At 36.6% G+C, this 12,733-nt stretch overlaps 1 protein-coding gene across 8 annotated transcripts in view; it reads right to left on the bottom strand.

The window, feature by feature from the left end:
* The window catches only part of LOC127802322 (protein ABA AND ROS SENSITIVE 1), a 36,660-nt gene extending 24,625 nt beyond the window's left edge, over positions 1 to 12,035 (bottom strand). For 4 of the 8 annotated variants that reach the window (XM_052338065.1, XM_052338062.1, XM_052338064.1 and 1 more), the window contains exons 1-3: positions 11,888 to 12,035; positions 7,141 to 7,220; positions 6,684 to 6,800 (exon numbers count right to left, since the gene is read on the bottom strand). In XM_052338065.1, the coding sequence (XP_052194025.1) occupies positions 6,684 to 6,772 (89 nt within the window). In that variant the 5' untranslated portion in view covers positions 6,773 to 6,800; positions 7,141 to 7,220; positions 11,888 to 12,035. Of the gene's footprint in view, positions 1 to 6,683; positions 6,801 to 7,140; positions 7,221 to 10,352; positions 10,371 to 11,882 lie in introns of all 8 variants that reach the window. The other 4 variants (XM_052338058.1, XM_052338059.1, XM_052338060.1 and 1 more) reach the window with 4 other exon arrangements.
* Between the last annotated feature and the right edge of the window lie 698 nt (positions 12,036 to 12,733).

Genomic DNA, 12,733 nt, shown 5'->3' with positions numbered 1-12,733 from the left:
TTGGCTATGCTTGTTTTCCCTTTTTTCGACCCTATTACAAGCACAAATTTCAATTTCATTCAACCAAATGTGTATTTCTAGGCTATAGCCATGTGCATGTTGGTTTCAAGTGTTTGCACCCCTCAAGGAGAGTATATTTCTCATCATGTCAAGTTTAATTCGGGGGAATTTCCTTATTCTACATTGTGGACTTCCTCTTCAAATTGCACGTCTACATCTTCTGTTTCAAATGCTTGTTCTGGTCAATCTACTTCTACTCTTCATTCCATTTCTTCTTTTCCTGTCCATCCTTCATCTTCGGTATATCCTCAAGCAGCACAGTCCTCTCATTTGTCCTTTGTTGTTCCTTCCCGCATATCTGATAATCCTTTTGCTTAATCCTTACCTATACCTTCAAAGTGTTTGCGATTTGCTCCATTTTCTCTTCAACCCGATCACCCTAAGCATTCTAACTCTAAGCCTACTCCTGCTCCATCCATTCATCCTATGATCACCCGATCCAAGGCCAAACATCTTTAGTAAGCACCTCAGAACCAAATTCAGTTCAATAGGCTTTCTTAGATCCTAAGTGGGTTAGAGCAATGAATGAAGAATATACTACTCTTCAATGCAATCAGACATGGGTTTTGGTCCCATTTTCTTCTAATATGAACTTGATTGATTGCAAATGGGTGTTTCAAGTGAAATATAATTCTGATGGATTGATTGCAAATGAGACCTTTAATCCAGTGGTTAAGCCTCTTACTATTAGGGTTTTGTTCTCTTTGGCAGTCACCTTTGGTTGGGATATTCAGCAGGTTGATGTCAACAATACCTTTTTGAATGGTGATCTTGGTGAGGCTGTTTTTATGAGGCAACCAGAAGGGTTCGTTAGCTCTGAGTTTCCTACCCACGTTTGTCGGTTGAAAAAGTCCTTGTATGGACTGCGCCAAGCCCCTCGTGCTTGGTATAATAAGCTAAAGGGAGCCTTACAGCAGTGGGGTTTTAAGAAGGCAGTTTCTGATGCCTCTCTTTTCATTAAAAGGGCTTGTTGTACTCACTTGTATTATATTAGCTTTTGTCTCGAGAGGGGGTTATTTTCTGTTAGCATTTGTATATCACTTGTGTTATTCTAGAAGGTTTGTTTCTAGAAGGGTTAGTTAGCTGCAGATCGGTTAGTTGGTTGTAACTAACAAGTCTTTTAGTTAGTTTTCTGTTTACCGCCTCTATGGTGTATAAATAGAGGTCGGGTGAGAGGCTTTAATGTATGTCTTTTCTGTCTTGTGGTGAGAAAGTAAGAGGAGTATGCGCAAGGTTTTACTTGAGAGCTAAGAGGGTATATCTTTGTATTCTTGGGTAGGGAAACTCGCTGCAGTTCTGGGTACAAGACTATTGTGAGTTGTAGTGCATGTAATCCTTGGGTTTCATTCAAGATAGTGAAGATAAGTGCCTCAGGCAGTCTAGATGTAGGTCTTCTTTAAAGGACCGAATCAGGATAAATGTGTTGGTGTTCTTGTTTACTATTTTGTGTTCGTTCTTTCTGTGTTTTCTTAATTCTTGTTACTGTAAGGGATTGAGAGATTCTATGGGTAGGTTACTTGTAAGTACGAGTGTCATTGAGAGAGATAGTTGTGCGATTATTTCAACAGGACTTCTCGTTATGTGTTGTTTGTCTTAGTATATGTTGACGATATTTTGGTGACTGGTTCAGACTCCTTGGCTCTTCAAAAGTGTATTCATGATTTGGACAGGAATTTTGCACTTAAAACTCTTGGGTCAGTAAACTACTTTCTTGGGTTTTAAGTGTATAGAAACTCCACTAGTCTTTATCTCACACAATCCCAGTACACTATGGATTTGTTAAAGAAAGCAGGGATGGATAACTGTAAACCTTGTCCAACACCTATGACTTCGATCCTATCTTTGACTGATGAAGTTGAGATTTTTAAGCCTTCATTTTATCGAACCATGATAGGCTCCCTACAGTATTTGACTTACACTCGGCCAGATATTGCATTCACAGTCAATAAACTGAGCCAGTTTCTTTCAACTCCTAAAGTTCAACACTGGCAAGCCTGCAAAAGATTGTTGAGGTATCTTAAGGGTACTCCTCATCTGGGGCTAATGTTTACACCTTCTCCTCAAGATGTCTCTAATTGTTTTTACAGATGCGGATCATGCCGGGTGTAAGGTGACCCGCAAGTCTACCAGTGGATTGTGTGTGTTTCTTGGCTGTAATTTACTGGTCTAGGGTTCTAGGAAGCAATCAGTGGTGGCTCGGTCAGTAAGAGAAGCAAAGTACCGAGCAGTGGCCCAAGGGGTTACAAAAATCCTGTGGCTAAAGTCATTGCTGTCAGAGCTGGGGTATCCTTGTGAGAAAACTCCTATCTTGTGGTGTGACAACCTGGCAACTAAGAGTATGACTGAGAACCCTGTTTTTCACTCCAGAATAAAGCACATTGAAATTAATGTGCATTTTGTCCGTGAGAAAATTGAAAATAGAGATGTTGATGTTTGGTATGTACCTACTCTTCATCAGGTGGCTGATATCTTTACAAAGGGTTTAACAAGGGATCGGTTTTTATTTATGAGCAACAAGCTAAGGCTTTGGCAGTCACTTATGAGTCCCTCTCAACCTGTTGTTTGTGCTAATTCTAAAGTACTATTGTTGTTTACACCAGCTGCAGGTGGTCCAGCAGGCTCAATGCTGCCAAGGGAGCCTGATTTGAGAGGGAGTGTGGAAGAGTAGCTGATGTTATTTCTGTTGTCTTTTGTTTCTTATTTACTATTGTGGTTGGCCATCAGTTAAGTTGTGCTTGTGTTTGTTAGGTGGTAGTTATAATTTAGTTGTATATAAGGACAGTCAAGTCCTTAGTTGTTTTGAAGTAGTAATTTTCTCTATCTTTCAATAACAATTTTTGTTTGAGGTCTTCTTCATCTCGATTTTTCTTTCTTTCCGACCTTAAAGCTCTCGCTTCATGTTCAACATCTTAACCACCTAGAAACTACATTTGACGTCCTTGGACTTAACCAATTGTATGTGATGAAGACAAAGTGTGCTTTTGCTCAAGGCCATGTGGAATATTTGGGGCATATAATCTCTAATCTTGGGGTAAGTACTGACCATAAGAAGCTGGCTGCAATGCTTTCTTGGCCAAGACCTACCAATGTAAAGGCTGTGAGGGAATTTTTGGGACTAACTGGATATTACAAGAGATTTGTTAGAAATTATGGTATTATTAGTAAGCCCCTGACACAACTGTTGAAGAAAGATAATTTTAATTGGAATCCACAGACTGAAGAAGCTTTTGTTAAATTGAAAATGGCCATGAGTGAAGTTCCAGTCTTGGCTTTACCAGATTTTAATAAACCTTTTGTGCTGGACACTGGTGCAGGTAATTCAGGAGTTGGGGCTGTACTTATGTAGGAAGGGCAACTACTAGCCTTTACAAGCCAAGCTTTAGCTCCTAAACATTTGGGGTTAAGCATTTAAGACAGAATTGTCAGCTGTTTTAATAGCTGTGGATAAATGGAGGCATTATTTTGAAGGTAGGCAGTTTATTATTCAAACTGACCATGAGAGCTTAAACTGTTTACTGCAGCAAAAACTACATACTCAACTACAAAAGAAGGGGATGACTAAGCTGTTAGGCCTCGATTATACAATCCAATACAAAAAAGGAAAGGAAAACCTAGCTGCTAATGCCTTGCCCTGATGTTTTGAAGAAGGGACTTCTGCAGCCATCACATCCATTATTCCTGATTGGTTGCAGGAGGTGACAGCTAGCTATGAGTTAGCCGACTGGTCTAAGGAATTGATTTTTCTAGAATACCAGGTTATACAATGGCTAATGGATTAATTAGGTCCCATGGCAGATTGGTGATTGGAGATTGTGATCAAGGAAAAAATCCTGCAATCTTAGCATGGATCACCTTTGGGAGGACATTCAGGTATTCAGAACACTTACCATAAGGTGAAGAAGATATTTTATTGGCCACATTTGAAGAGAAACGTGACGGATTTTATGATGCCTTGTGATGTTTGCCAACGTAGAAAGCATGAAACAGAGGCAGCTCCTGGTTTATTACAGCCATTTGGCAACGCCTTTGCAGGCTTGGACAAGTGTATCTATGGATTTTGTGGAGGGATTGCCTAAATTAGAGGGCAAAGACTGTATTTTGGTGATGGTGGATCGATTCACTAAATTTGCCCATTTTCTTAGTCTCTCACATCCTTTTACAGCTCAAGAAGTGGCCAGGATATTCTTAGATCAAATTGTCAACTTACATGGAATTCCACAATCTATAGTTTCTGACAGGGATACGGTTTTTACAAGCCCATTGTGGCTGTGGCAGGAACTTTTTAAATCTTTGGGCGCCCAATTAACTATGTCTACTACCTATCACCCAAAATCAGATGGCCAAATAGAAAAGGTCAATCAATGTTTGGAGACTTATCTCCATTGTCTGTTTTCTACAGCCAAGGGTTTGGCACAAATGGCCTTCTTTGGCCCAGTGGTGATACAATTCTTGCTATCACAGTTCCATTAAAATGTCCCCTTTTGAGGCTTTATATGGTTATAAGCCTCCCCTTTTACCTGCCACTCTGTAATCTACATCAGTAGCTGTTGTTGATACTTATTTACAGCAGCGACAGGATGTATTACAGGTGATATGAAAGGAATTAGCAACTACTCAAATTAGGATAAAGCAATTTGCTGACCGAAGACGAAGCGAAAGGGAGTTTGCCTTGGGTGATATGATTTATCTAAAGTTGAAACCCTCCCATCAATGGGCTCTTTCTCACAGGCAAGTTTCCAAGATAAGTCCAAAATTCTATGACCCTTTTCCTATTGTAGCTAAGTTTGGAACTGTAGTTTACAAGCTCCAGTTGCCTCTTGACACTCAAATTCATCTAGTATTTCATGTTTCACTGCTTAAAAATCAGTGGGTTCACAGTCGATTAGTCCTTTGCCATGATTTGTTCTTGATGCTCCTCCTACAGTGGAACCGACCTTCATTATGTACAAAAGGGGTCATTTACAGGCATGGAACTCCCTTAACACAGGTTTTGGTTCAATAGTCTCACCACCATCTTGATAACAATATGTCACACCCCTAAGGATATAATAGTAATTGTAGTTTAATTGCAATTATTATTTACAGTTAGGAGTATTATTTGCAGTTATGAAGTAGTGGAGAAGTAAAAGAGTAGTGATAACCGCTTTGTAAACTGTTGGATAGCTTTATATACAAAGCTATATCACAGTGCCGAGAATATCAATCATCAAGAAGTTATTTGAAGTCCCTCTCATTTTCTCCCTACATATTCTCTGTTCTTCTCCCTTTTCTCTCTCTTCCTCTGTTCTTCGGATCTTACTCCCTCTGTTCTTCTGAATTATCTCTCTCTCTCTCTATTTCTTCCAATTTCCACTCAAAATCCTAGGTTCATCTCCCTCTCTCTCTATATATTTCTTCCAATTTCCACTCAAACCCCTAGGTTGAACCTAGATCCCCAACACAATACTTGGGAGTATTTACCCGATTTGCTTACTCAATTTCTTCAAGCTTCCTGCCTTCTCTCTATTTCTTGAGGACAAGAAATTTTAAAGGGGGGAGGAATTGTTATGAACTTAATATTTGTATAAGTTTTTGGCATGGTAGTTACAGTAGCTGTACTGTAACAGGCTGTTCAAGCTTGTACGTCTGTATTGGCATCATTATTGGCCCCAAACTAAACTGCTTGGATTAGTATAAAAACCTAATCCAGCTGAATGAAAAGGCATCAAAGCAGTTTTCCAACGAATTCTCTATTTCTTTCTCTCAATTTCTCTCTCTCTCTCTCTCTCTCTCTCTCTCCTACTTCTATTTTCCCTCTCTTTCTCTAAATCCTTCTCACATTTCTCCCTAAGTTTTGTCCAATTCTCTCAATTAGCAGAGAATTGACGTTGTCAGATCTGAAGACCTTATAAAGCCATTCAGCATTAACTGGAAGGGTCATGACTGGTAAACTTAGCCCAGAGAAAATTCTTTAAACAAATTGTTTATGCTACAAAAGCAGCTTAATTTTATCAAGGACTACCTCAAACCTACCTATTCCTCCACCTCAATGATACTTCCAACCTAAGATTATATTTTAAATAATGAAAAAAATTTATCCTCAACCAACAAGGGATTGAACACCTCCAAATTGTAAAGATATTTTTTTGGTTCTTCTAATATATCTTAAGCTCAAAAAAATGAAATGTTTGGGTAAATGACTTTCATTTTCCTAGCACAGATGTGCATCTTCTTACATGTAGATTTGGTTTTAAAGTGCACAAGCTAAGTCCTTTTCCTTTTACCTAGGCTTTCTCAACTAACCAATTAGTGATATCAAGAACTTAAACAACTAGTAGCACCAACCTACATGAAATTCGCAATTTGGTATAGCTACTGTAGAAACAACTACACTACAAGCCAACAACTCTGGTAACCAAATTAATTCCAAATCCCACAAAATTTTGTGAAAAAACAATATTTAATGGCACACAACAGATAACACAGTGCACACATACCATCTTCCATAACAAGTTGAATTAGTGAAATTTAGCTTCTAGGTGGACATTAAATGTTAATGAAAATAGGCACAAGGTCTTGCCAGCGTTAATGCATTGCAAGAGAGCATGTGCGTACCATAACGATGTGGGAATGGAGAAAATTACCTCACAAGGGGAGATTCTATGCGCTTCTCTAGTTTATTAGCACTCAATTTTGCACGATACAAGGCTTTCTTTCTTGCCTGAGCATCCATTCTTGAGAAAATAAAATGTAACTTAAGCCTGAAATCAAAAAATATTCCTCTATATAAATCTATGTACTAAATGAAATTTTAATAAGAAACAAAGACTTATTATCATACATGAAATAGATTAGAAACAAAAATATCATTGTCAAAGTCAACAGCACCTTATCCTAACCAAGTTAGGGCTAGTAACATGACATCCATAATGCTAATTGACTTCTAAAAGTCACAATGACAATACAAATCCATGCAAATAAAACAATGTGACAAAATTTTACACCATTTGCCCTTCATGATGCAACCCTCTAACAAGGGAGCGATAAAATAAAGTTCCAATGACATCTTCAGAAAAAAAAAAAAAAAAAAATTGTCATGACCTGAATTCTGGGGCCTATGACTGGCACTAATCCCAAGACAGGGCAAGCTCCACCTTGGTACTAGTGAGCCAAGTGTACAACTGTGATACATGAGCATCCACAAAATGATAGATGGTTAATACTGCTGATCAATGAAAATGACAATAAACCATGACACATAAATGAGATGGGAATGAACATCCATCTAATCAACGTGTATAACCAAGATCTGAACATCATGATGAACAAAATTGTCTCAAAATACCATATAACAATATAAAAGAATGTACCAATAGTAACCCAAAATAAAGGTACAAACCATGTCATGTACAAGAAACAAAATGATGCAATGTATGCTCGCAAAGCGTGCCTATACAATTGAAATACCAAGACTATAAAGCTAGAGGTCCATGCCAAAAGCCAGTTATACTGATATCAACTACCACTAAAAAATGTTAATCAACGGGATTGAGTCTTGTGGACTTGCAAGTAAAAGGTATGTTATGCCTGCTAGGTGAGAATGCAGAGAAGCATGCATCAAGGAGATCATGAGTACTGATGTAATATTATGTATTTTAGTAATCAAATAAGTAACAATAGCATAGGTGTGAAAACATGCTAAAGGAAAAGTAAATACACACTGGGCGATTGATGAAGGAGTCTAGAATAAAATTTACCAAGTTGCAGAGAGAAAATCCTAAGAGAAGAAGGTTAAAATAGATCTGAAACACAGCTTAAAGTGACTGGTTCTTCAACCAAACAGGGGTTGACATCTGGTTAAGCATCCAGGAACAAGGAAGACAGTTCTTCTGATAGTAAAACTGCCAAAAATTAACCCTAGGGAAAACATTACAACTATTTAAATAGTCCTCCTAAATTAACCCACAAGCATTAGGGTTTAGTTTCCTAATTTGTCTAGACACCTTCTACTACTCCTAGGCCCATGAGGAAAACACGGGCTTTAAGATAAGACTCTAAAAACCATAACAACATAATCTGAATCCAAATAAAAATAACATGACCAAAAAGCTGCGAAAATAATAAAATATGCAAAATTACAAAAGTAACCCTGCTAATAATTTTTTTATTGCTCCTGAATCAGTGATGCAATGTCCTTTTTAGACTACCTATGAGTCTGCTCATCAGGGTACTTAAGATCTCTACGCATTTTATTATTTGAAAACCATTTTATTAGCAAACAGCCATAAGAAAGCATGAATGCAACAAATGTGGGAACAGCTGGTAGAACCATCTTACATATCTTCAATCAAAATAGCAATAATAATAGTGAAATCACAGTACCATGCTTTCAGTATTATGATGATCATGGCACTGTGAACCTTTGCATGCCTCTAGCATGTTTGTACAACAACTATTGTGAGCAAGGAATAGTTGAGAACACCAAAGTTCTAAACTAGTCCGTCGCACTATACCTAATACTGAAATCATCTATAAACATCATAATTTGAAACAAAATGCAGCACACCCATAGTTATTAAAGGTGCGCCTAGGCGCAAGGCGCCTTAAGGCGCCAGTTTGGCGCCTCACCTGGGCTGAGGCGAGGCGGTTTCTGCGAGGCGCGCGCCTTGCAAGGTGAGGCGCTGAGGCGCGCCTAGGCGAGCCTCATGAAAACCGCGCCTGCATCCTGCCTACATCATTTCTTTCTCTCCTCTCCAGCATCCCCTCTTCTCAGTTTTAGCATGTATACATCACTACTTATTTACATTTCTTTAGTTTAAGTAAATGGAAGGTAAAATATGTGGACATTTACTTTAATACATAAATGTAAATAAGAAAGTACCCCCCATTTGGATTAAATAAAAATATCTAAAAAATCAAAATCCATAACAATAAGAAAATAGAATTTTGATTTTAGTACAAATTCAGGATTTAGCGATTTTACCACCCCCAAAATACATACCTACTATTTCTTGAAAAATTCATTAAAAATCATTTTAACAACAATGAATATTAACTATCAAAATACCGGGAGTTAGTTTTTCAAAATGAAAACATTTTCTTATATGTCTCCTTATAATGCCCTAATCTTCCAGACTTAGAAAAAATGCGCTAATCTTCCAAACCTAGAAAAATAGCATTTTTCAAAATGAAAGCATTTTCTTGATTGTGGACTTGTAGTGTTTATTGATTGTGGAGAATACTAAAGCTATTCCAAAAATGTCCTCCATCAATAAAACAAGAGATTGGAGAGTACATGCAAAAGAAGAAAAATAACAAGGAATCAAGGATGAGCAAAATATGGCACCGTAAGATGATGATTTTCAATTTGGTGAAGGGTATGATGATGATGATGATTAAAACTTCTTTATTGATTGTGGACTTGTAGTGTTTATATGTTTGTTTAGAACTTTGCACGATGGTTGGTACTTGTTTGAGTTTGAGACTTTAAGTTTGAACTTTGATAATGTTTCTAGTTTAGAAATTGTATGATGAATGAATTAACTTTGATGCTGTTAGTTTAGAATTTGAAGATAATGAAACATTAATGATATGCATGTGTTATTATTGATAATTTGATAGTTTTTTATGATTTTACAAGATTTTTAGTTTTTTTCCTAAAAGGAGCGCCTCGCTTCGCAAAGGCGAGCCTCGCCTCGTGCGCCTCGCGCCTCAGGCTCCAGGACCCTTTGCGCCTCGTGCCTTTCAAAACTATGAGCACACCCATAACAATTATATAAACTGAGTACAAAGAAACAATTGGGTATCATCATCATATGTTGTTGAAGTGTTTTAAGCGTGCATGGGACTATTGGAGTACGTATGAAGTACGTGTGCATAGTGCTGTTGGAGATAAGGAGCCATTCAAACTCCAAGCAAGAAGATAAGTCAAGATAAGTAGATAGATATATTCAAGTTATGTACTTGTACATTAATTTGTTTATTTGTTGTTGTAATCTACTGGATAAGATTCATAAGAATAAATGTAATCAAAATCCTAGATAGTAGGGGTGTAATCTAGTCCTAAAGTTTAGGAGATTTTTTTGGAGTTCTTGAATATATACTCATACCTCTTGGAGCAATAATTTTAATCAAGAAACATTCTGTTTCTACATATATCATAATGCAAGTCTCTCCAGTAGGATGAAAATGTTTCATGAGCATTTGAAACATTAAGCAATTCATAAATAAATCATGTAAGATGATCAGATTTAAGGAGTATAGGATGCATCAATATATACATGTGAGCAACATAACATAGCCTTTCTACTCGCCCGGTATATAGAGAAGTCCTGTTGTGGAAGAAAAGGAAAAGTATAGGTCAGACCATACAATGACACGAACAAAAGATCATCACACTAAAATTGGGATAGCATCATAGCAGAAATAAAAATCCATAAGCTAGTCCCAATAAGTGCCTAGATAACTCTAGTGTCCAACACTAGCATGGTTATCGCCTACCTTGCCTCAAACAAATTGAATCTGGCATTATGGAATTTCCCAGGCTATGATATTATGTCTCATCAAAAGTTGCTATGAGTCAGTGCACACTGTATAGGTCACATGGTTACACATAGGCTTTGCATGTTAGTGTAAACAACGAGTATGTGAATACATGCACAGCACCTATACACTAGCAGTGTACTCATATACTTAGTCCGTCCTCATGTATGCATTATGTTAACATATAAACAAGGTTGTTAAATTCGAGATTTTAAGTGGGGTCGAAAAAGTGTCCATAAAATCGAATCGTAAAATCATAAGATTATAGAGACAATTAAAAATATCCTTTAATTTTTGTAAACATATGTTTATAATAACATAATTTTATTTAAAAAATGAATTAATATTATTTAATAAGCTGATTGAAATGGTAGCTTTGATTTAGAAAATAATCACAAATAAAATGAGTTTTAGTTGTGATTATTTTCCTAAGTAAATAATCACAACTTAAATAACAATAAGTTTAGGTAGAACTTAGTCTTAATTTTAAGGTTGAATTTGAAATATGAAAAATCCTGAAATATTAATAGGAGTTGAAACCATAAGACTTGAAATGACAAAACTAAACTTGCACACGCACACGCACACGCACACGCACATACGTCAAAATAACCAAAATTATATATGCGTGGAAGGAAGAGTAGATAGAATAGTAAATATATTAAACGTGGATAATAATTGCAAACTTGTTTGGTGAAGTTCATTAATTCCCTGATAATTGAGAATCCTTACAATTGAGTGGAACTCCAAAAAAAAAAGTGAATATTCAAAGAAAGGAAGGTGTAAGATGATGTATATACAAATCAATGTCGGTGAAAGGCAGTAAAAGTGAAAACGGTGAAGAAGACTGAAAGAGGGAAACACAAGGCAAAGAGAAAGAGATAGAAGTTACACTGTTGTCGCTGAGAATGACGAGCACCGAGAATGTCGATGAGAAAGAGATAGACGACGGCACCACCGAGCAACAGCGCGGGAGAACGGCGATGGAAGGTAGAGACTAGAGAGAGAGAGAAGGCCAGAAGGGTTTCGGAAGCAAGCCCTCGAATTCAATTGTGATTCACTGATTTGGGGGTGCATAACTGGAAGCTTACTTAATCAATTTGGTCGCTAACGAATATAACGGTTACATCTTAGTATGTCTAAGTTTACATCTTAGTATGTCTAACGAATGATCCCAAAAATCAAACGAATCTTAGTATGTCTAAGTTTAAAGCAGTTGATTTTACATCCTCAAACTGGCATATATATATCGCGTGTATATACATAAACCATAAAAGTTGACGGAGAATGATCCTAGAGACCTTACCAGCGAGGGATGCAAGACCCCGTTGTCGGCGTCGGCAGCGCCTTAATGGCGGGTGGCCGTTCGTTCTCCCAAATAAGAGAGCTTTTTGAGAGATTGAGAGAGAGAGAGAGAGATGCGGCTGGCCGAAGGAAGGGGTACAACTTAGGGTTTCAGCTTTCATTTTATATCCGACCCAATTACGTCGGGTCGTCACTAAACTAAGTAGATCTGTTTCCGGATCCGGTTCCGAATCCTGTTCGTTTTGTATATATATATTTTTTCTTTTTCTTTCTCTTTTCTTTTATTTTTTATTATCCAACAATTATATATAATTAAATAAATAAAATATCATTATTTATTTATTTATTTAATTCCATCTGCCCCATCACTTTATAATAATACCCAACTATCTCATAAATAAATAGATAAAATAATTAAAAATATTGTATTTATTTATTTCACCTTCATTTTTCTTTTTTATTTTCTTCTCTTTATTTTGTTCTCCCCTATACTCATAAATTAAATGAGTCAAAGCATTTAATTTATTTATTTTGGTCATGTATTACTTTAAGCTATGCCCATAGTTTAAATTCTTACTTAACATAAATGATTAAAAAATTTATTTATTAATTTATTTTATCAAATTGCCCCTTAAAAATTAGATTTTAAAAATTTTAAATTAGGCTAATTTTTAATATTTTACAAGATGTTTAATAAAATGGTGACCAATAAAGGTATTAGAATAGACTATAAAATTAGGCATCTTTTATCAAAATGAAAAGATAGATTATAACAAAGTTAAAAAGATGACCTAAATCTGTAAGGACTCACCCCCACTTTGTTCTAATTAGGATGGGGTCAAAAATT

The sequence above is a fragment of the Diospyros lotus genome, chromosome 5 (assembly GCF_014633365.1).
Source record: "Diospyros lotus cultivar Yz01 chromosome 5, ASM1463336v1, whole genome shotgun sequence".
Taxonomy (NCBI): Eukaryota; Viridiplantae; Streptophyta; class Magnoliopsida; order Ericales; family Ebenaceae; genus Diospyros; species Diospyros lotus.
The sequence above is the reverse complement of the archived record's forward strand: the minus strand, read 5'-3'. Positions and strand labels throughout refer to the sequence as shown.